The sequence below is a fragment of the Leptodactylus fuscus genome, chromosome 2 (genome assembly GCF_031893055.1).
Source record: "Leptodactylus fuscus isolate aLepFus1 chromosome 2, aLepFus1.hap2, whole genome shotgun sequence".
NCBI classification, from domain to species: Eukaryota; Metazoa; Chordata; class Amphibia; order Anura; family Leptodactylidae; genus Leptodactylus; species Leptodactylus fuscus.
Window position 1 is genome coordinate 53367988 of NC_134266.1, and position 25743 is coordinate 53393730.

Here is a 25743-nt window from a genome sequence, read left to right on the forward strand (position 1 = left end):
GAGATAATATACAAATACATTTTCTCCTTAAGAAGACTGACTTTGCAGGCCACCTTCCAGGTAAGTCTTATAGGCTATGCATACTATGCTAGAAATTCTGACAAATAATTGATAGGGAATTTAGATTGTGGGTCTAACTTGGGACAGTGAGTGATGTCAATATCTGTAAAGCGCTGCAGAATATGTTTGTGCTTTATAAGTGAGAACATGGTGGAGAAATGAAAACTCTGTAGCATCACCTTTTGGACAAGTAAGTCCTTATAGATCAATGCCTGGCTTTTAAGAAGCCTAGTGACATGACCATGGATTAAAAAGCCAAACCAGGCGGCTAATATCAGGGTTATTGCCCGTCATCAGTGCAGTGCAGGATACTGGTTGGCTGGGTGAAGGCTTTGGGCTATTACGCGTACTAGATCTTCAACCCAACTTCTGAAATGAGACTATACAAAACATTATGCAATGTTTTAAAAAACTTGTCTAATTTCTGTCCAAGCAGTAAATCCCATTCACAATTCAATCCATCTGTATAAACAAATGTGCATGGTGCATTATTTGGGTCTGAAATGCTCTAACAACCATATACAATGATAAATGAGGGCCTATACCGTATGTCTTGTCAGTTGACGCCAGGTTATATGATGCCATAAGAAACTGTAAAATTAGTGTTCTCACCGGGATTCCTAACACTAACACATTATTATCAGGAATAAGACATGAAGTCTGGTATTACATGTGGAATTCATTTAGCTTTAAGAGGGGATTATAGGTCTAATCCCCCTATAATCCATCAAACTGTAGTAATCATTTATGATGAAAATGGAGATTTCTACCCAATGTTGTACATAACACTCCGCACTCTACATTGTATAGACACAGCAAATAAAATGGGAAAACTGGTTTTAAACACTGTGTTTAACAAAGGGGAAGAAAAAGTAGCCGCTATGGAACCGGCGTTGTCAGCAGTCTTTATACTTACGTTTATAAAACTAACATTTAGCTCTTTTGCAGTGTATCCCCTCTGGAGATTGCGCCTGGCATAAACATCATAATCACGGACGATTCTAGTGATTATGTCTGACGTTGAGATACCTTCTGTCCTCTGTGTTGGTACAAACATGCCTGTCACAGAGAGGAAAGGTGCGCTGGATGATAGGATTTTATTTGACTGTGGCTAAAACATGATTATGTACCAATCTCATGGATGTCATCTGTATCTCACACAACATTAATTCCTCAGAACAGATATGGCTTTACATTCTGTATAGAATAAATATCAGGGGTTAATGTCAATTTGGTAATTTGACAACATTCTGACCTTTTTTATACAAATCTACAATAGCCAGCCATTATTATGCAACAGTATTAGCATCTGAGTTGGGCGATCTGAGTTTGCAAATACTCCTGTTACGAGTATACATAGACTCATACTCATACTCATAGACTCATACTCATAGTATCTAAAGCGTATGACCATCTTAACTCTTTTATGAACACAACAGAGGAGTATTCATCTCACCAAAATACAGCCAACATTTTGTAAACTGTTTACTAGAGAATTTGTTTATTAGAGTTTTGTTGCTATATATTATCATATTCAAGTTAACGTCTGCTACAATTGTATGTTTGTTTAATATCCCACATAATATTACAATTCTGGAACATCTTTTCTAAGGCTTGTTTAACATCTACATTCGATATTCCGTTTGGGGAGTCCGCATGGGAACCCCCAGAACGGAATACCGAACACATTGACAAGTGGTGACCACTGAAAGCACACGGACCCCATAATGGGGTCCATGTGTTTTCTGTGCGGTGTCCGCACGAGTCATATGGAGAGGAAAGTAGTTCATGAAGTGCTTTTCTCTCTGCATGAATCATATATATGGAAAACACACAGATACCATTATAGTCTAGGGGGCCGTGTGCTTTCAGTGCTCACCATTTGTCTATGCACTCAGAATTCCATTCAGGGGGTCCCCATGTGGTCTCCCAAAATGGAATAACACAAGCAGATGTGAACCGGGCCTTAGAACGTTACCTTCCTCCTAAATAAATAAATGAAATATCCTGTATATAGCCCTGATAAAACTTGCTGCCTTCAGTCACCAATAGGGGGAGCTCAGAGCATAGGTATAATATAACTACACTGAACTAAACAGAATTTGCTACACTATCCTTACACTGTGTTTCCCCTAGTGGCTCTGCAGGAAAATGGCATGAAGTATTGTGGGGAAGTGGGAGAAAAAGATCAGTGCTGGGCCTCCTCCCCCATTGGAACCTCATAGCAGCTGAGTGGTCTACCTACATGGTAAGTATACCACTGCAGGAGACAAGGAGCCCTTAGAAGTTCTGGAATACCCCCAGTGGTAGGAGGTAGGATGACAGGAGGGTTATCCAACATAATGCCCCCTACAATGCAATGTGGTTGGTTTTATATTGAGTTTCTTGGTGACAGACAGCCTTTAAGAAATGCCTTTACAACATTCTTTGCAAACCCAGTCATCTTAGATAAGTGGTATCCCGGCCTGTGCAATGTATCTACAGTGGGTGAAATTTTAATGATTATGAATTTTTATACCATTGTTAACTATTCTTCCACCATGAACATTGACTAAGCTAGCCATTACCCCTAGTCCCAAACTGGCCCAATTTGTAAGAATGAATGGACCAGATTATGAGTGGATGATGCCCATTACACCTTGCAGATTACCTGCCTCCTTTATGTGTTTGTAGACATCATCAGAACCTGCTGATGAATAAGGGATGTCGTCATGAGCCACAAAGTCAATCTAGAAATGAAAGACACATCAGATTATTAAACATTACCATTATAATAAAGTTATAGGACGTAAGGACAATAAAACCAGCTGTGATTAATAAAAGCCCTGGCGGACATTGCTCACTGGAATATATTGCTCCTGTGATGAAGCTGCCGTCAATTTCCACCATAGACATAGCATAAGCTATAACCTCATCATCTACAAAGTATAAAAGATAGTTCAGCAAATTCACTGTGTTTAACTCTGGCTGGGAGATGCAATGCATGAAAATTTAATGAAGCAAATTGCATTTGATCAAAGTAATAGGAATTCCAGGAGTATGCATATAAGATGATGAAGACATCAAGGGAAGATGTGAAGGATTTCTTCTAAATTTGTGTCACATCTAAACCCAGAATCCAGGCATGAATTATGATACAGTGTCATTCAATAACGCTCAGTACCGTGTTCTAGGGTGTTGCTCTGTACTGCAAGTATCAACTAAGGTATTGGTTCTTTAGCATAAGATAGATACAATAGGTGTATAAACATCTATATATATATAGATATATGTATGTATAGGCAGCAAATCCAATGTGAACAGGTGCAAGCTGCTATGGCATTTATAAAAATACAACTACAGCAGCACTCTGTGAATAGCACCAAGAGCTGAAAATACATTGCTGGAGTGCGGGTCCAATATAGGGGGCTACCTTCCACATACACTCCCATGCACAGGACTATTTCATTGGATTAGCGCACACTCTTAGATCCTAGATCAGACTCCTATCAGTGAATGAGGTCGCCTTGTTGTGACAGATGAGCTTTTACAAGATTGATCAATCATGTATACAATGAACCTCAAATTTATATGTATAGATAATAACCAATTTGTAGCAAATTCATATGTGTATAAAATATGTGGCAGCAATGCATTTTCAGCTCTTTATAGTTTTTGGGGCTGTCTACATAGTGTTAGGCCCGGTTCACATCTGTGTTCGGTATTCCTTGGGGAGCCCCTTGAACGGAATACTGAACACATTAAAAAGCGGTAAGCGATGAAATCACATGGATCCCATAGGCTATAATGGGTCCGTGTGTTTTCCGCACGGTGTCCACATGACCTTAACGTTTCTTACACGGTTTCTTTGATTTCCAGTCCTCTTCTGTGAAATGGCCACCAGCCTCTCAGACTAGTCCTGTACTTTAGTAGCCTCAGACAGTCCCTCCAACTCTTACAGTAGTTTGCCATATTACTCTATGCTCACAGTGCCTAGCTGGTCCATTCCAGTATTCCAGTATTAGTCCTGTGGCTGAAGAAGAGCTGCCCAGACTAGATTTAAACCCAGACTAAAACTTGTAGTTTTTCTGAAAAATTAGGTTTCAAATATCATTTATGTACTATGACATGTTTCTGGCATTAGTGCATGTAATAGACCACCACCCAACCTATTGGGGCTTAGCATAGAGTCAAATAAAGTCCTAATTCCTTATATAACAGGATCCTATGTTATATGCTTCTAGTAGGGAATATAGACTTTTGGAGTTCACTGTTACCTTATGTTTCTCTAAAAATTCTGGAGTGAGCGTCCACGGAGCATCGGTGATCACTTCATCCACATACCTACAATGGCGTAGAGCCTCATAGCGTTCATTCTCATTCATTACCGTGAAACCTTTGTACTTGTGGGTTAGTTCATCACTGCAAACTGACAAACACCATTAGAAAACTGTTCCTACAGCCATTTCTGCTTTACATGGTGATGAAATACAGACACTGTACACAGGAGACATATAACAATACGTATAGAAATTGTATATGTAATTGTCACTTTTATGTAGATGAATACCAGTGATTGACACTGAAGTGAGACACCAGGGGGCGTGCGCCTCAGAACTACAAATCCAATGATAAGGTGAACTAAAATAGCTTTTATGGTTCACCTCGTTATTGGATTTGTGGTTGAGAGGTGCGCACCCCCTGGTGTCTCACTTCAGTGTCAATCACTGGTATTCGTCTACACATTTGCTATATGATCAAATCTCCCCTGAGGATCGTAAAACCAAGGGACTGGTGACCCAGGTCTTGTGACCAGTAATACCTTCACCCTGTCGGCAAAAACCCGAAAGTGGTTCCTGAAGAGACTGAGCATCCAATCAGGATCTACTTTAAAGGACACTCAACAAAGGGTTTCATTGTTGGGAAGCGCAACTCCTGTGGGTTTGCCCTCTATACTTCCCTAATTGTCACTTTTACTAATACAAGTGACAAAGTTTATTATTGTATTAGTATAAGGTAACATGGTTGTCTCCATCTCCTATTATGTAGATTGTGGATTACATTTCTTTAGATAATATTCTGAGCATTTTACTATAGCTGCATTAGGTGTTCAGATACTACAGTGTAAGGGTGCATGCACACTACGTAACGCCGGGCGTGTATGAGAGCCGTACACGCCGGCATTACGGCAGACTGCCGAACACTTCCCATTCACTTCAATGGGAGCGCTTGTAACAGCGGCGTTTACGAGCGCTCCCATTGAAGTGAATGGGAAGTGTTCGGCAGTCTGCCGTAATGCCGGCGTGTGCGGCTCTCATACACGCCCGGCGTTACGTAGTGTGCATGCACCCTTAAGAGGACTTTTTGCCACCTTTAACACCTCTAGTTACAGTATTTTCATCCTGTAATAAGAACTGCTTCACTGATTCCAGCAAAGTTGGAATTTTTTCTCTAGCTCCCACCATTCCTGAGCAATAACTGTTGTTAGTTTTGGTGCCTGAAATGCTATTTAGGTTCTGTACTGTCAAGTGGGCGGTGTCAGGCAGGAGCAGACAAAGGGACATGATTCAGAACTCCAATCAGAATCAGACATGATCAAAGCTTGGAATGCACCCCCTCCTTCCTGACACCATCCGCTGGCTTGGTATCTCCCAGGCAGTTATACCTAAGTATATTATATGTTTGTATAGAAAACACTTTCCTATACATGAGGCCAACACAATAAAATGTACATTGTGGTATAGATTATAACAGGGGTGCTCACACTTCTTCAGCATGTGAGTTACTTCCTAAACTGATTAAGGCAAAAGATCAACTACCCACTTCTTGTGGGCAGGGCCGGAGTGGGTCTGTGGGTGGGGCTGGGCGTGTCTGTGGGTGGGGTCGGCGCGGAGCGTGAATGCAGGAGACAGCGTTCTGTGGCTGCCCAGGGATCCCAGGTGTCTGCTTTTTCACAGCGCAGGCTGAGAGTTATCTCTGGACACTGCCAGTGTCCGGAGATGACTCTCAGCCTGCACTGTGAAGAAGCAGCACCCGGCTCCCTCCATCCCTAAGAGCAGGGAGCGCCTCATCCCCTGGAGCTGCTGCCTGGCCTGCAAGTGTCCGGAGTGCTTGTTCACAGTCAGGCTGAGAGTCGACTCTCAGCCTGCGCTGTGAACAAGCAGACACCAGGGATCCCTGGCTGCATCCTGCGATCGACCCATACATCCTTCGCAATCGACTGGTAGATCGCGATCGACGTATTGGGCACCCCTGGATTATAAAAATATGGCAACCTATACATAACTAACTCATCTGCTTGCCAAACAGTTGTGTACATCTGAAGGTTATACTCGACATATACATTAGAAGGTTTTGGACAACTGAAGACCTTTCACTACTCCAAAAACGCCAACTTTGCCTCCTATAACAGGCACTGCTACATTTGTTCTGGTTCAGTTGGTTTATTTTCTCCAGCTTCCGCCGTTCACAAGCAGTCAGTCAAGTTAATTTTGGAAATTTTGGTAATATTTTAATTCAGATCTCAACTGTCAATTAGGCGGTCTCAGGCCAGAGGAGCCGAAAGAGCATGATTCAGAGCTCTCTGACACTGCCCAATCAGAGTCAGAAAGTAGCCAAGCTCATAATCATCCCCTCCACCCTGCATTAGCTGTAATTCTAAGGTCAGGCACCAAAACGATCTGCACTGATCATTCAGGAAGGATAGGGACTGGTATTAGGAAAATCCATTATAATCAGTCCTCATCATTCAGAGTAACACATTCATGTTTGGCCTGATACAGTATTTATTTTGTGATCCGATTTGATAACATTCTAATTTCACAATCTTTAAAACATTTTTTTGTTAGAAGAACGTTTTTGTCACTCCATAGTTTACCTCCAACTAGCAGGTAACTGTTTGGGAACAGGTTTTTGGCTTGCATAAGGGCTCTTGCATGACCTGAGTGGAAGAGATCAAATATTCCATCTGCATACACCCTGACAGGTCGGTCAACTGGAAAAGACAAAGAACAGACGTCAACATGTCTCTCAGGAGCTCTGTGACTTTCGTTTCAACCTGTACTTAGGTACAAATATGTATTTTATTTCATTCAAAATCAGCTTTACAGCGTCTGCCTCCTCATTGGAAATCTATGCAGTAGGCATACATAAGACGACCATGAAGAGAGATTCATGCTCCGTGTGTCTAGTCTGTGCTATTCAACTCAATATATGTTTTTAACCAAAGAGCTCCAGCTGAGTTATCTGAAACATAAGTATCAAGTGACAAGGAACCTTTATAAATATAAATGGGCTATACAAGATTATGGGAAAAACTATTCCATGTAGAACCCCCCCTAAAAAAATGGGCACTCGTGACCTCCAATGGGTTGTCTCATGTAGAAACTGGTATTGACCTCACTAACACATCCAACTTCACTAATATTAACCAATCCTTGGGAAACTTCTAAAATTTTAGCCACCCATGTAATGCATGAACATGTTGAGCTGCTGTTATAATGCAGATCTTGTTCTGTGTTACAAAGATGACCCCCACTATGATTGTCATATGCCCAGTTAGGATATATAAATGGGTTATCATCTATCTCTTCATTATTATACCTTCACCAGCTACATTCTGCTTTACACTGCACCTTCAGTTTCACGATTTTTGCTTTCTACCATCAACAACCCTATGGAACTATTTAAGGAACACAAATTGTTTTCTTCTGTTGTAAAACGTGACATAGGTGGATGTGTTATAAACCACAGAGGTTTAAAGTTAGTTTAAAGGAAAATGTTTGTTTTTGTAGCGTGTTAGCCAGTGGTTATGAAATATAAAAAAAACCAAAAACTTGCAAGTCTTCAGTAGGTGATACAGAATATGACGTTTCAAAGCTTACTCTGGGCTTCTTCCTTAGATAAATCTAAAAACACTTTCTAGAGGCTGCATATTTATGTATAATTGGACACATAGGGATAGGATTACAGGAGGGAGGGGGGAAGAGGCTTATTACTATATACATATAAAAACAAATAATCAATTCCCAGTTCCCAGGTTCTTTATCTTTATGGCTGTCTTAGTTCAGTGATTTGTATAGAATGACATGAACCCAAGTGATGTGACATACCTATTAGTTTGGCACAGTTGCAATGCAAGTACCTGGCAGCTGATACATTATGAGTAGAGATGAGCGAACACTAAAATGTTCGAGGTTCGAAATTCGATTCGAACAGCCGCTCAATGTTCGTGTGTTCGAATGGGTTTCGAACCCCATTATAGTCTATGGGGAACAGATACTCGTTAAGGGGGAAACCCAAATCCGTGTCTGGAGGGTCACCAAGTCCACTATGACACCCCAGGAAATGATGCCAACACCTCTGGAATGACACTGGGACAGCAGGGGAAGCATGTCTGGGGGCATCTAACACACCAAAGACCCTCTATTACCCCAACATCACAGCCTAACAACTACACACTTTACACACTCAATACCACCTCTCTGACAGTAGGAAAACACCTTGAAACATGTGTATTTGGCACTTGGAGTGAGGAGAGCTTGTCACCAGCAGTGAATTTGGCCCTTGTAGTAAGTTGAGGTTGGCACCAACATTTGTTTTGAAAATCAGGGTGGATTGAGCCTCTAACCAGCAGAGTTTGGGCAAATTCATGGTGGAGGGAGCCTCTAAACACCCCAGTTTGGGCAAATTCATGGTGGAGGGAGCCTCTAAAAACCCCAGTTTGGACCAATTCATGGTGGAGGGAGCCTCTAACCAGCCCAGTGTGGGCAAATTCATGGTGGAGGGAGCCTCTAAAAAACCCAGTTTGGACCAATTCATGGTGGAGGGAGCCTCTAACCAGCCCAGTTTGGGCAAATTCATGGTGGAGGGAGCCTCTAAAAAACCCAGTTTGGACCAATTCATGGTGGAGGGAGCCTCTAACCAGCCCAGTTTGGGCAAATTCATGGTGGAGGGAGCCTCTAAAAAACCCAGTTTGGACCAATTCATGGTGGAGGGAGCCTCTAACCAGCCCAGTTTGGGCAAATTCATGGTGGAGGGAGCCTCTAAACAGCCCAGTTTGGACAAATTCATGGTGGAGGGAGCCTCTAAACAGCCCAGTTTGGGCAAATTCATGGTGGAGGGAGCCTCTAACCAGCCCAGTTTGGACCAATTAATGGTGGAGGGAGCCTCTAACCAGCCCAGTTTGGGCAAATTCATGGTGGAGGGAGCCTCTAAACAGCCCAGTTTGGACCAATTCATGGTGGAGGGAGCCTCTAAAAAACCCAGTTTGGACCAATTCATGGTGGAGGGAGCCTCTAAACAGCCCAGTTTGGGCAAATTCATGGTGGAGGGAGCCTCTAACCAGCCCAGTTTGGACCAATTCATGGTGGAGGGAGCCTCTAACCAGCCCAGTTTGGGCAAATTCATGGTGGAGGGAGCCTCTAAACAGCCCAGTTTGGACCAATTCATGGTGGAGGGAGCCTCTAAAAAACCCAGTTTGGACCAATTCATGGTGGAGGGAGCCTCTAAACAGCCCAGTTTGGGCAAATTCATGGTGGAGGGAGCCTCTAACCAGCCCAGTTTGGACCAATTAATGGTGGAGGGAGCCTCTAAACAGCCCAGTTTGGACCAATTCATGGTGGAGGGAGCCTCTAACCAGCCCAGTTTGGGCAAATTCATGGTGGAGGGAGCCTCTAAACAGCCCAGTTTGGGCAAATTCATGGTGGAGGGAGCCTCTAACCAGCCCAGTTTGGACCAATTAATGGTGGAGGGAGCCGCTAAACAGCCCAGTTTGGACCAATTCATGGTGGAGGGAGCCTCTAAAAACCCCAGTTTGGACCAATTCATGGTGGAGGGAGCCTCTAAAAAACCCAGTTTGGACCAATTCATGGTGGAGGGAGCCTCTAACCAGCCCAGTTTGGACCAATTAATGGTGGAGGGAGCCTCTAAACAGCCAAGTTTGGACCAATTCATGGTGGAGGGAGCCTCTAAAAACCCCAGTTTGGACCAATTCATGGTGGAGGGAGCCTCTAACCAGCCCAGTTTGGGCAAATTCATGGTGGAGGGAGCCTCTAAACAGCCCAGTTTGGGCAAATTCATGGTGGAGGGAGCCTCTAACCAGCCCAGTTTGGACCAATTAATGGTGGAGGGAGCCGCTAAACAGCCCAGTTTGGACCAATTCATGGTGGAGGGAGCCTCTAAAAACCCCAGTTTGGACCAATTCATGGTGGAGGGAGCCTCTAAACAGCCCAGTTTGGGCAAATTCATGGTGGAGGGAGCCTCTAATCAGCAGAGTTGGTGGAAATCAGGGTGGAGGGAGCCTCTAACCAGCAGAGTTGGGGGAAATCAGGGTGGAGGGAGCCTAGTATTAGCAGAATTGTGCAACGCTTATGGTGGATGAGTATGAGGATGCGGAGGAATTGGAGAGGTTGAGTACAGACATGGAGTTTCATGTTGGGGTGCTTTACACAGGTGGGCACAAAAATGACGGCTCTACCCAGTGGTGGTTCATTTTTATCAAAGTGAGCCGGTCGGCACTCTCAGCTGACAGACGGGTGCGCTTGTCAGTGATGATGCCACCGGCTGCACTGAACACCCTCTCAGATAGGACGCTGGCGGCAGGACAGGACAGCACCTCCAAGGCATATAGGGCAAGTTCAAGCCACAGGTCCAACTTCGACACCCAATACGTGTAGGGCGCAGAGGGGTCGGAGAGGACAGGGCTGTGGTCGGAAAGGTATTCCCGCAACATGCGCCTATACTTCTCACGCCTGGTGACACGAGGACCCTCCGTGGCGGCACTTTGGCGAGGGGGTGTCATCAAGGTGTCCCAGACCTTAGACAGTGTGCTCCTCGTTTGTGTGGACCGGTGAGAACTTGGTTGCCTACTGGAGGAACTGCCCTCCCTGCCGCCAACGTCACATGCTGGAAACATCTCCATCATATTCTGCACCAATTGCCTGTGGCAAGCATTGATGCGATTGGCCCTCCCCTCTACCGGAATAAAAGACGAGATGTTGTTTTTATACCGGGGGTCAAGGATAGCAAAGATCCAGTACTGGTTGTCCTCCATGATTTTGACAATACGCTTGTCGGTTGTAAAGCACCCCAACATGAACTCAGCCATGTCTGCCACAGTGTTAGTTGGCATGACTCCTCTGGCCCCACCGGAAAGTTCAATCTCCATTTCCTCCTCATCCTCCATGTCTACCCATCCGCGCTGCAACAATGGGACGATTCGAAGTTGCCCGGAAGCCTCCTGTATCACCATCACATCATCGGACAACTCTTCTTCCTCCTCCTCCTCCTCCTCCTCCTCCATTAAACGCAGTGAAGCGGACAGATGTGTGGACCTACTCTCCAGCTGTGACGGATCGGATGCTATCCCTAACTCCTCTGTGTGATCTGAGTTATCCCTGATGTCAATCAGGGATTCTCTCAGAACACACAAGAGCGGGATTGTAAGGCTCACCATCGCATCCTCAGAGCTCACCCTCCTTGTGGACTCCTCAAACACCCGTAGGATGTCACAAAGGTCTCTCATCCATGGCCACTCATGGATGAGAAACTGAGGCAGCTGACTTTGTGGCACCCTAGGGTTTTGTAGCTGGTATTCCATCAAAGGTCTCTGCTGCTCAACCACTCTATTCAACATCTGAAACGTTGAGTTCCAGCGTGTGGGGACGTCGCACAAAAGCCGGTGTTGTGGCACATGCAGGCGTTGCTGGAGAGATTTTAAGCTAGCAGCGGCTACTGTCGACTTGCGAAAGTGGGCGCACATGCGCCGCACTTTCACCAGTAGCTCTGGAACATTGGGGTAGCTCTTTAGGAAACGTTGCACCACTAGGTTGAAGACGTGGGCCAGGCATGGAACATGTTGGAGTCCGGCAAGCTCCAGAGCTGCTACCAGGTTCCGGCCGTTATCACAAACGACCATGCCTGGGCCCAGGTGCAGCGGCTCAAACCATATTGCCGTCTCATCGAGGAGGGCATCCCTCACCTCGGAGGCAGTGTGCTGTCTGTCCCCCAAGCTGATCAGCTTCAGCACAGCCTGCTGACGTCTACCAACGCCAGTGCTGCAACGTTTCCAACTCGTAGCTGGGGTCAATCTAACAGCGGAGGAGGAGGCGGTGGCGGAGGAGGAGGCGGTGGCGGAGGAGGAGGCGGTAGAGGAGGAGGAGGAGGGGGGTGTTCTTCTCGTGTCCCTGCCAGGAATGTTAGGCGGGGAGACGAGGTACACCGGGCCAGTTTGGGAAGCAGTCCCAGCCTCAACTACATTCACCCAGTGTGCCGTCAGTGAAATGTAGCGTCCCTGTCCGCATGCACTTGTCCACGCGTCGGTGGTCAAGTGGACCTTTGTGCAAAGCGCGGAACTAAGGGCCCGCCTGATGTTGAGTGACACGTGCTGGTGCAAGGCGGGGACGGCACACCGGGAGAAGTAGTGACGGCTAGGGACGGCATAGCGAGGTGCCGCAGTTGCCATCAGGTCCAGGAAGGCGGGAGTTTCAACAAGCCGGAACGCCAACATCTCCTGGGCCAGCAGTTTAGCGATGTTGGCGTTCAAGGCTTGCGCGTGTGGGTGGTTAGCAGTGTATTTCTGCCGCCGCTCCAATGTCTGAGAGATGGTGGGTTGTTGTAAAGAAACGCCTGATGGTGCCTTTGATGGTGCAGGAGAAGGAGATAAGACAGGACCAGGGGAGGATGAGGTAGAAGTCAACAAAGTGGCGGAGGCAGATGAAGTGGTGTCCTGGCTCGTCCTCTGGAGTGCATCGCCAGCACAGTCAGCAGTGGCAGTGGCAGAGGCAGAGGCAGTGGCAGAGGCAGTGGCAGTGGCGTGAACGGCAGGCGGCCTTTGTCCTGCCGTTGCTGCCTGCCACTGATTCCAGTGCTTGGATTCCAAATGATGGCGCATTGAAGTGGTGGACAGGTTGCTCTTCTCAGAGCCCCTAATCAATTTCGAGAGGCAAATTGTGCAGACAACACTATATCTGTCCTCGGCGCATTCCTTGAAAAAACTCCACACCTTCGAGAAACGTGCCCTCGAGGTGGGAGTTTTTCGGGGCTGGGTACGAACTGGAACATCTTGGGAGATTCCGGGTGTGGCCTGGCTTCGCCTAAGCTGCTGACCTCTGCCTCTGCCTCTAGCTACCCTTTTTGGTGCTGCACCTGCCTCAACATCCACACTACTTTCCCCGCTTGACATCCCCCCTGTCCAGGTCGGGTCAGTGTCCTCATCATCCACCACTTCCTCTTCCAACTCCTGTCTCATCTCCTCCTCCCGCACAATGCGCCGGTCAACTGGATGCCCTGACGGCAACTGCGTCACATCATCGTCGATGAGGGTGGGTTGCTGGTCATCCACCACCAAATCGAACGGAGATGGAGGAGACTCTAGTGTTTGAGCATCTGGACACAGATGCTCCTCTGTTAGGTTCGTGGAATCGTGACGTGGAGAGGCAGGTTGAGGGACAATGAAAGGAGCGGAGAACAGCTCTGGGGAGCAGGGACAGTTTGGGTTATTGTTCTGTAAAGCTTCGGAATTTTGGGAGGAAGGAAGACAAGACTGTTGGGTAATAGGAGGAGAGGAGGCAGAGTCTGACTGGCTGCTGGACAATGTGCTGTAAGCGTTCTCTGACAGCCATTGCAAGACCTGTTCCTGGTTCTCGGGCCTACTAAGGTTTGTACCCTGCAGTTTAGTTAATGTGGCAAGCAACCCTGGCACTGTGGAGTGGCGCAATGCTTGCTGCCCCACAGGAGTAGGCACGGGACGCCCTGTGGCTTCACTGCTACCTTGCTCCCCAGAACCATTCCCCCGACCTCGCCCACGGCCTCATCCACGTCCCTTTCCGGGAGCCTTGCGCATTTTGAATTCCTAGTTAGAAATTGGCACTGTATACCAGTAGTAAAAATTGTGGGTGCACGTAAACCCAATATATTCTTTGAATTACCAGTCAGAAACTGGCACTATATGGCAGTAGCAAGAAATGAGGGTATTTGTATTCCCAATATATTCTTTGAATTCCCAGTCAGACAATGGCACTGTATACCAGTAGTAAAAATTGTGGGTGCACGTAACCCCAATATATTCTTTGAATTACCAGTCAGAAACTGGCACTATATGGCAGTAGCAAGAAATGAGGGTATTTGTATTCCCAATATATTCTTTGAATTCCCAGTCAGACAATGGCACTGTATACCAGTAGTAAAAATTGTGGGTGCACGTAACCCCAATATATTCTTTGAATTCCCAGTCAGACACTGGCACTATATGGCAGTAGCAAGAAATGAGGGTATTTGTATTCCCAATATATTCTTTGAATTCCCAGTCAGACAATGGCACTGTATACCAGTAGTAAAAATTGTGGGTGCACGTAACCCCAATATATTCTTTGAATTACCAGTCAGAAACTGGCACTATATGGCAGTAGCAAGAAATGAGGGTATTTGTATTCCCAATATATTCTTTGAATTCCCAGTCAGACAATGGCACTGTATACCAGTAGTAAAAATTGTGGGTGCACGTAACCCCAATATATTCTTTGAATTCCCAGTCAGTCACTGGCACTATATGGCAGTAGCAAGAAATGAGGGTATTTGTATTCCCAATATATTCTTTGAATTCCCAGTCAGACAATGGCACTGTATACCAGTAGTAAAAATTGTGGGTGCACGTAACCCCAATATATTCTTTGAATTACCAGTCAGAAACTGGCACTATATGGCAGTAGCAAGAAATGAGGGTATTTGTATTCCCAATATATTCTTTGAATTCCCAGTCAGACAATGGCACTGTATACCAGTAGTAAAAATTGTGGGTGCACGTAACCCCAATATATTCTTTGAATTACCAGTCAGAAACTGGCACTATATGGCAGTAGCAAGAAATGAGGGTATTTGTATTCCCAATATATTCTTTGAATTCCCAGTCAGACAATGGCACTGTATACCAGTAGTAAAAATTGTGGGTGCACGTAACCCCAATATATTCTTTGAATTACCAGTCAGAAACTGGCACTATATGGCAGTAGCAAGAAATGAGGGTATTTGTATTCCCAATATATTCTTTGAATTCCCAGTCAGACAATGGCACTGTATACCAGTAGTAAAAATTGTGGGTGCACGTAACCCCAATATATTCTTTGAATTCCCAGTCAGACACTGGCACTATATGGCAGTAGCAAGAAATGAGGGTATTTGTATTCCCAATATATTCTTTGAATTCCCAGTCAGACAATGGCACTGTATACCAGTAGTAAAAATTGTGGGTGCACGTAACCCCAATATATTCTTTGAATTACCAGTCAGAAACTGGCACTATATGGCAGTAGCAAGAAATGAGGGTATTTGTATTCCCAATATATTCTTTGAATTCCCAGTCAGACAATGGCACTGTATACCAGTAGTAAAAATTGTGGGTGCACGTAACCACAATATATTCTTTGAATTACCAGTCAGAAACTGGCACTATATGGCAGTAGCAAGAAATGAGGGTATTTATAACCCCAATATATTCTTTGAATTCCCAGTCAGACAATGGCACTGTATACCAGTAGTAAAAATTGTGGGTGCACGTAACCCCAATATATTCTTTGAATTACCAGTCAGAAACTGGCACTATATGGCAGTAGCAAGAAATGAGGGTATTTATAACCCCAATATATTCTTTGAATTCCCAGTCAGACAATGGCACTGTATACCAGTAGTAAAAATTGTGGGTGCACGTAACCCCAATATATTCTTTGAATTCCCAGTCAGACACTGGCACTATATGGCAGTAGCAAGAAATGAGGGTATTTGTATTCCCAATATATTCTTTGAATTCCCAGTCAGACAATGGCACTGTATACCAGTAGTAAAAATTGTGGGTGCACGTAACCCCAATATATTCTTTGAATTCCCAGTCAGACACTGGCACTATATGGCAGTAGCAAGAAATGAGGGTATTTGTATTCCCAATATATTCTTTGAATTCCCAGTCAGACAATGGCACTGTATACCAGTAGTAAAAATTGTGGGTGCACGTAACCCCAATATATTCTTTGAATTACCAGTCAGAAACTGGCACTATATGGCAGTAGCAAGAAATGAGGGTATTTGTATTCCCAATATATTCTTTGAATTCCCAGTCAGACAATGGCACTGTATACCAGTAGTAAAAATTGTGGGTGCACGTAACCCCAATATATTCTTTGAATTACCAGTCAGAAACTGGCACTATATGGCAGTAGCAAGAAATGAGGGTATTTGTATTCCCAATATATTCTTTGAATTCCCAGTCAGACAATGGCACTGTATACCAGTAGTAAAAATTGTGGGTGCACGTAACCCCAATATATTCTTTGAATTCCCAGTCAGTCACTGGCACTATATGGCAGTAGCAAGAAATGAGGGTATTTGTATTCCCAATATATTCTTTGAATTCCCAGTCAGACAATGGCACTGTATACCAGTAGTAAAAATTGTGGGTGCACGTAACCCCAATATATTCTTTGAATTACCAGTCAGAAACTGGCACTATATGGCAGTAGCAAGAAATGAGGGTATTTGTATTCCCAATATATTCTTTGAATTCCCAGTCAGACAATGGCACTGTATACCAGTAGTAAAAATTGTGGGTGCACGTAACCCCAATATATTCTTTGAATTCCCAGTCAGACACTGGCACTATATGGCAGTAGCAAGAAATGAGGGTATTTGTATTCCCAATATATTCTTTGAATTCCCAGTCAGACAATGGCACTGTATACCAGTAGTAAAAATTGTGGGTGCACGTAACCCCAATATATTCTTTGAATTACCAGTCAGAAACTGGCACTATATGGCAGTAGCAAGAAATGAGGGCATTTGTATTCCCAATATATTCTTTGAATTCCCAGTCAGACAATGGCACTGTATACCAGTAGTAAAAATTGTGGGTGCACGTAACCACAATATATTCTTTGAATTACCAGTCAGAAACTGGCACTATATGGCAGTAGCAAGAAATGAGGGTATTTATAACCCCAATATATTCTTTGAATTCCCAGTCAGACAATGGCACTGTATACCAGTAGTAAAAATTGTGGGTGCACGTAACCCCAATATATTCTTTGAATTACCAGTCAGAAACTGGCACTATATGGCAGTAGCAAGAAATGAGGGTATTTATAACCCCAATATATTCTTTGAATTCCCAGTCAGACAATGGCACTGTATACCAGTAGTAAAAATTGTGGGTGCACGTAACCCCAATATATTCTTTGAATTCCCAGTCAGACACTGGCACTATATGGCAGTAGCAAGAAATGAGGGTATTTGTATTCCCAATATATTCTTTGAATTCCCAGTCAGACAATGGCACTGTATACCAGTAGTAAAAATTGTGGGTGCACGTAACCCCAATATATTCTTTGAATTACCAGTCAGAAACTGGCACTATATGGCAGTAGCAAGAAATGAGGGTATTTGTATTCCCAATATATTCTTTGAATTCCCAGTCAGACAATGGCACTGTATACCAGTAGTAAAAATTGTGGGTGCACGTAACCCCAATATATTCTTTGAATTACCAGTCAGAAACTGGCACTATATGGCAGTAGCAAGAAATGAGGGTATTTGTATTCCCAATATATTCTTTGAATTCCCAGTCAGACAATGGCACTGTATACCAGTAGTAAAAATTGTGGGTGCACGTAACCCCAATATATTCTTTGAATTCCCAGTCAGACACTGGCACTATATGGCAGTAGCAAGAAATGAGGGTATTTGTATTCCCAATATATTCTTTGAATTCCCAGTCAGACAATGGCACTGTATACCAGTAGTAAAAATTGTGGGTGCACGTAACCCCAATATATTCTTTGAATTACCAGTCAGAAACTGGCACTATATGGCAGTAGCAAGAAATGAGGGTATTTATAACCCCAATATATTCTTTGAATTCCCAGTCAGACAATGGCACTGTATACCAGTAGTAAAAATTGTGGGTGTATATAGCCCCAATTCTATTGCTAGGGGACTTGCAGGGTATTTCTGGGGTGAAGGTGGGGGGGCACACCGTTGGAACGGGTATCGGGGTATATATCGGGTATACGGGAATACACTGACAGTGTATTCCATTCAGGATCCTGGGAAAGCTGGGTTGCGGCGATTGAGCCCGTCAGTGCCACGTTACACTGACAAGCTTCTCCCTGGAATTTAGCTCTTACAAGAGCTGTTGTGGTTGTCTTCTCCTTCCTATCCTAGCCTGTCCCTGCCTACCCAGAATCTAAGCCCTAGCTAGCTGGACGGAAACCTCCGTCCTCGGTGAATTGCAAGCTCAGAATGACGCGAACCTGGGCGGCGCTGTTCTTTTAAATTAGAGGTCACATGTTTTCGGCAGCCAATGGGTTTTGCCTACTTTTCTCAACGTCACCGGTGTCGTAGTTCCTGTCCCACCTACCCTGCGCTGTTATTGGAGCAAAAAAGGCGCCAGGGAAGGTGGGAGGGGAATCGAGTAATGGCGCACTTTACCACGCGGTGTTCGATTCGATTCGAACATGCCGAACAGCCTAATATCCGATCGAACATGAGTTCGATAGAACACTGTTCGCTCATCTCTAATTATGAGTAGACGATCACTCTCTGGAGTGGGGAGTGTTAGGAGAAATTCCTGATTTGGCCTCTAGTCTATCTGTTCTTTAAATATTTCCATGCCGCATATATTGTAGTTTGGTATGGATTTGATAGTTATCCTGGTATATTTTAGCATCTTGTATCTATCTTGATTGTTTCTTCATCAAGCACGTCTCTATCATCATCCAACTGCTCTATTCCACCACCACTGGCCATCATCTATATCAAACACCATCCATTCTCATCAACATGTGTCTCATTGACGATTTATGAGCTCTAGTATACAGCTGGGATACTGAAGGAGGGTATTGAAAGTAACCAGAGACCCCCTAGATTTAAGGGTGTCATTTCTTGGTGGTACAAGAAAACTCAATTTCTCTCCATTGCATAAACCAAAACTCTGAATCTTCAAAAAGGTCGTCTTTAATATCATTAGATCTTAGAACCTTTTTCCAGATCAGTCCAGAATTTCTTACATGTCTATAAATGTTGTGTCTTCCAATGAAGTCTTTGCTTCTCTTCCATAAAGGGGCATCCGGGGAAGTTATATCTAGTGTATGTAGAGTCAGGCAGGAAGAAGTTTGTATCTCTTTCAGAATTGCCAAAAGTCGTTTTCCATCAACACAAACGTTAAAAGGCTTTTTGTAAGCTTGCGTACACCCGCTCCTCTCTTATTGTGTTCGCTATGATACCACTACTGGTTGACTCTAATGATCATGAGTCAGCATTGGGAGCCACATGAACGTTCACATTATAGCTAAGAGCCAGTGTAAGGTTCAGTCGGTAGGATAGAAGATGACAAGAGAGGTGCTTAATTGAGTGGCAACAATTCAATACCATTGCCAGGAAATCATCTGCTATAAAGATGGTTTGTATTTCTTGACTTCAATACACTTCCAGAGGTTTACACAACCCACCCATTACCCGGCTCTGTCGTAGTCTTGTTACATAAGCTTCTGCCACTCAGAAAGATAATGCTTTTTGCTATTATTATTAATAAACATTTTCTGGTGGAAGTATGTAGGAAGTGAGGGGATTTGGAGGTGGTACACCCCATTTTCTTTCTATAGCCAGTCCTCAGAATAAAAGATTGTGTACACTATTTTGATTTGATATAATGCAGTGGTCCATTGAGGTATAATCATTGAAAAGAAAATTGCAGGATCAACTGTGCCACTGTAAAGAAAAGAAATTTTCATGGCACAATACAATTTGTATTATCACAAAGGCTAGGCTAGTCTTCTTTTATGTGCCTGTAATTTGTTTGTCACCTAACAAAGAAATTCCTTTCCAAATGAGAACTCTTGTAACATTTAAGCCTTCTATTCTCGGCTCTTCCTGCCATCTGTGTTCTCAGCCCGAACATATCAGTGAGTAACGGCTGATTTCTACGCTTTACACTAATCTTCTTTAAAGTGTTCCTTCCATCGCCATATGGTATACAAGCAACGCAAACCCAGTATTCCAAAGAGTTTCTATTTCTGTATACAGATAGTGGCCTGGACACATGCAAGTTTGAGGAAGAATCTAATAGGAGATTCATGCCCCAAGCAGAGGCCACTGGTCTCCTCCTGTTTTTCTCCTTTCCTCCAGAAATAGGGAAAGTCCTTTCAATCTAGTCAATCTAGTAGGTAATAAGATGGACTGAGGACACCTAGAAGAAACCTCTGTGGACTTCCTGTGAAAAATGCTGCAGGTAAAACCGAGATGTGTTTCCGACATGTTTTTTTTCCGGCAGTGCTTATCTTATCTTATCTTATGGTAGAGTTGGAAGGGACCTCAAGGGCCATCGGGTCCAACCCCCTGCGAGTGCAGGTTTTCCTAAATCATCCCAGCTATATGTTTATCCAGATTCCGCTTGAAGATTTCCATTGATGGAGCGCCCACCACCTCCCGTGGCAGCCTATTCCACTCTCTCACTACCCTCACTGTCAGAAAGTTTTTCCTAATGTCTAATCTGTATCTCTTTCCCTTTAGTTTCATCCCATTGCTTCTTGTACTTCCTTGTGCTAATGAGAATAAGGTAGATCCCTCTGTACTGTGACTACCTTTCAGATATTTGTAGACTGCTATTAAATCTCCCCTCAGCCTTCTCTTCTGCAAACTAAACAATCCCAATTCTTTTAGCCGCTCCTCATAGGACATGGTTTGCAGACCTTCCACCATTTTGGTTGCTCTTCTCTGGACTTGCTCCAATATATCGATTAGAGATGAGCGAACAGTGTTCTATCGAACTCATGTTCGATCGGATATTAGGCTGTTCGGCATGTTCGAATCGAATCGAACACCGCGTGGTAAAGTGCGCCATTACTCGATTCCCCTCCCACCTTCCCTGGCGCCTTTTTTGCTCCAATAACAGCGCAGGGTAGGTGGGACAGGAACTACGACACCGGTGACGTTGAAAAAAGTAGGCAAAACCCATTGGCTGCCGAAAACATGTGACCTCTAATTTAAAAGAACAGCGCCGCCCAGCTTCGCGTCATTCTGAGCTTGCAATTCACCGAGGACGGAGGTTTCCGTCCAGTTAGCTAGGGCTTAGATTCTGGGTAGGCAGGGACAGGCTAGGATAGGAAGGAGAAGACAACCAACAGCTCTTATAAGAGCTAAATTCCAGGGAGAAGCTTGTCAGTGTAACGTGGCACTGACGGGCTCAATCGCCGCAACCCAGCTTTCCCAGGATCCTGAATGGAATACACTGTCAGTGTATTCCCGTATACCCGATATATACCCCCGATACCCGTTCCAACGGTGTGCCCCCCCACCTTCACCCCAGAAATACCCTGCAAGTCCCCTAGCAATAGAATTGGGGCTATATACACCCACTATTTTTGCTACTGCCATATAGTGCCATTGTCTCACTGGGAATTCAAAGAATATATTGGGCTTACATATAACTTCAATTCCAGGGAGAAGCTTGTCAGTGTAACGTGGCACTGACGGGCTCAATCGCCGCAACCCAGCTTTCCCAGGATCCTGAATGGAACACACTGACAGTGTATTCCCGTATACCCCATATATACACCCCAAATCCCCGTTCCAACGGTGTGCCCCCCCACCTTCACCTCAGAAATACCCTGCAAGTCCCCTAGCAATAGAATTGGGGCTATATACACCCACAATTTTTGCTACTGGTATACAGTGCCATTGTCTCACTGGGAATTCAAAGAATATATGGGGGTTATGTGCACCCACAATTTTTAATACTGCTATACAGTGCCATTGTCTGACTGGGAATTCAAAGAATATATGGGGGTTATGTGCACCCACAATTTTTACTACTGGTATACAGTGCCATTGTCTGACTGGGAATTCAAAGAATATATTGGGGTGACGTGCACCCACAATTTTTGCTACTGCTATACAGTTCCATTGTCTCACTGGGAATTCAAAGAATATATGGGGGTTATGTGCACCCACAATTTTTAATACTGGTATACAGTGCCATTGTCTGACTGGGAATTCAAAGAATATATGGGGGTTATGTGCACCCACAATTTTTAATACTGGTATACAGTGCCATTGTCTGACTGGGAATTCAAAGAATATATGGGGGTTATGTGCACCCACAATTTTTAATACTGGTATACAGTGCCATTGTCTGACTGGGAATTCAAAGAATATATGGGGGTTACGTGCACCCACAATTTTTAATACTGCTATACAGTGCCATTGTCTGACTGGGAATTCAAAGAATATATGGGGGTTACGTGCACCCACAATTTTTAATACTGGTATACAGTGCCATTGTCTGACTGGGAATTCAAAGAATATATGGGGGTTATGTGCACCCACAATTTTTAATACTGGTATACAGTGCCATTGTCTGACTGGGAATTCAAAGAATATATGGGGGTTATGTGCACCCACAATTTTTAATACTGGTATACAGTGCCATTGTCTGACTGGGAATTCAAAGAATATATGGGGGTTATGTGCACCCACAATTTTTACTACTGGTATACAGTGCCATTGTCTAACTGGGAATTCAAAGAATATATTGGGGTGACGTGCACCCACAATTTTTGCTACTGCTATACAGTTCCATTGTCTCACTGGGAATTCAAAGAATATATGGGGGTTATGTGCACCCACAATTTTTAATACTGGTATACAGTGCCATTGTCTGACTGGGAATTCAAAGAATATATGGGGGTTATGTGCACCCACAATTTTTAATACTGGTATACAGTGCCATTGTCTGACTGGGAATTCAAAGAATATATGGGGGTTATGTGCACCCACAATTTTTACTACTGGTATACAGTGCCATTGTCTAACTGGGAATTCAAAGAATATATTGGGGTGACGTGCACCCACAATTTTTGCTACTGCTATACAGTTCCATTGTCTCACTGGGAATTCAAAGAATATATGGGGGTTATGTGCACCCACAATTTTTAATACTGGTATACAGTGCCATTGTCTGACTGGGAATTCAAAGAATATATGGGGGTTATGTGCACCCACAATTTTTAATACTGGTATATAGTGCCATTGTCTGACTGGGAATTCAAAGAATATATGGGGGTTACGTGCACCCACAATTTTTAATACTGGTATACAGTGCCATTGTCTGACTGGGAATTCAAAGAATATATGGGGGTTATGTGCACCCACAATTTTTAATACTGGTATACAGTGCCATTGTCTGACTGGGAATTCAAAGAATATATGGGGGTTACGTGCACCCACAATTTTTAATACTGGTATACAGTGCCATTGTCTGACTGGGAATTCAAAGAATATATGGGGGTTATGTGCACCCACAATTTTTAATACTGGTATACAGTGCCATTGTCTGACTGGGAATTCAAAGAATATATGGGGGTTATGTGCACCCACAATTTTTACTACTGGTATACAGTGCCATTGTCTAACTGGGAATTCAAAGAATATATTGGGGTGACGTGCACCCACAATTTTTGCTACTGCTATACAGTTCCATTGTCTCACTGGGAATTCAAAGAATATATGGGGGTTATGTGCACCCACAATTTTTAATACTGGTATACAGTGCCATTGTCTGACTGGGAATTCAAAGAATATATGGGGGTTATGTGCACCCACAATTTTTAATACTGGTATACAGTGCCATTGTCTGACTGGGAATTCAAAGAATATATGGGGGTTATGTGCACCCACAATTTTTACTACTGGTATACAGTGCCATTGTCTAACTGGGAATTCAAAGAATATATTGGGGTGACGTGCACCCACAATTTTTGCTACTGCTATACAGTTCCATTGTCTGACTGGGAATTCAAAGAATATATGGGGGTTATGTGCACCCACAATTTTTACTACTGGTATACAGTGCCATTGTCTGACTGGGAATTCAAAGAATATATGGGGGTTATGTGCACCCACAATTTTTAATACTGGTATACAGTGCCATTGTCTGACTGGGAATTCAAAGAATATATGGGGGTTACGTGCACCCACAATTTTTAATACTGCTATACAGTGCCATTGTCTGACTGGGAATTCAAAGAATATATGGGGGTTACGTGCACCCACAATTTTTAATACTGGTATACAGTGCCATTGTCTGACTGGGAATTCAAAGAATATATGGGGGTTATGTGCACCCACAATTTTTAATACTGGTATACAGTGCCATTGTCTGACTGGGAATTCAAAGAATATATGGGGGTTATGTGCACCCACAATTTTTAATACTGGTATACAGTGCCATTGTCTGACTGGGAATTCAAAGAATATATGGGGGTTATGTGCACCCACAATTTTTACTACTGGTATACAGTGCCATTGTCTAACTGGGAATTCAAAGAATATATTGGGGTGACGTGCACCCACAATTTTTGCTACTGCTATACAGTTCCATTGTCTCACTGGGAATTCAAAGAATATATGGGGGTTATGTGCACCCACAATTTTTACTACTGGTATACAGTGCCATTGTCTAACTGGGAATTCAAAGAATATATTGGGGTGACGTGCACCCACAATTTTTGCTACTGCTATACAGTTCCATTGTCTCACTGGGAATTCAAAGAATATATGGGGGTTATGTGCACCCACAATTTTTAATACTGGTATACAGTGCCATTGTCTGACTGGGAATTCAAAGAATATATGGGGGTTATGTGCACCCACAATTTTTAATACTGGTATACAGTGCCATTGTCTGACTGGGAATTCAAAGAATATATGGGGGTTATGTGCACCCACAATTTTTAATACTGGTATACAGTGCCATTGTCTGACTGGGAATTCAAAGAATATATGGGGGTTATGTGCACCCACAATTTTTACTACTGGTATACAGTGCCATTGTCTAACTGGGAATTCAAAGAATATATTGGGGTGACGTGCACCCACAATTTTTGCTACTGCTATACAGTTCCATTGTCTCACTGGGAATTCAAAGAATATATGGGGGTTATGTGCACCCACAATTTTTAATACTGGTATACAGTGCCATTGTCTGACTGGGAATTCAAAGAATATATGGGGGTTATGTGCACCCACAATTTTTAATACTGGTATATAGTGCCATTGTCTGACTGGGAATTCAAAGAATATATGGGGGTTACGTGCACCCACAATTTTTAATACTGGTATACAGTGCCATTGTCTGACTGGGAATTCAAAGAATATATGGGGGTTATGTGCACCCACAATTTTTAATACTGGTATACAGTGCCATTGTCTGACTGGGAATTCAAAGAATATATGGGGGTTACGTGCACCCACAATTTTTAATACTGGTATACAGTGCCATTGTCTGACTGGGAATTCAAAGAATATATGGGGGTTATGTGCACCCACAATTTTTAATACTGGTATACAGTGCCATTGTCTGACTGGGAATTCAAAGAATATATGGGGGTTATGTGCACCCACAATTTTTACTACTGGTATACAGTGCCATTGTCTAACTGGGAATTCAAAGAATATATTGGGGTGACGTGCACCCACAATTTTTGCTACTGCTATACAGTTCCATTGTCTCACTGGGAATTCAAAGAATATATGGGGGTTATGTGCACCCACAATTTTTAATACTGGTATACAGTGCCATTGTCTGACTGGGAATTCAAAGAATATATGGGGGTTATGTGCACCCACAATTTTTAATACTGGTATACAGTGCCATTGTCTGACTGG

The 25743-nt window shown here is 43.7% G+C and overlaps 1 protein-coding gene across 3 annotated transcripts in view; it reads right to left on the reverse strand.

Moving 5' to 3' along the window:
- PCYT1B (phosphate cytidylyltransferase 1B, choline) overlaps window positions 1-25743 on the reverse strand; it is a 78967-nt gene that overhangs the window by 3829 nt on the left and 49395 nt on the right. For all 3 annotated transcript variants that reach the window (XM_075263787.1, XM_075263784.1, XM_075263783.1), the window contains exons 3-6: window positions 6917-7033; window positions 4317-4468; window positions 2711-2789; window positions 977-1119 (exon numbers count right to left, since the gene is read on the reverse strand). In XM_075263787.1, coding sequence (XP_075119888.1) covers window positions 977-1119; window positions 2711-2789; window positions 4317-4468; window positions 6917-7033 — 491 coding nt within the window. The remainder of the gene's footprint in view (window positions 1-976; window positions 1120-2710; window positions 2790-4316; window positions 4469-6916; window positions 7034-25743) is intronic.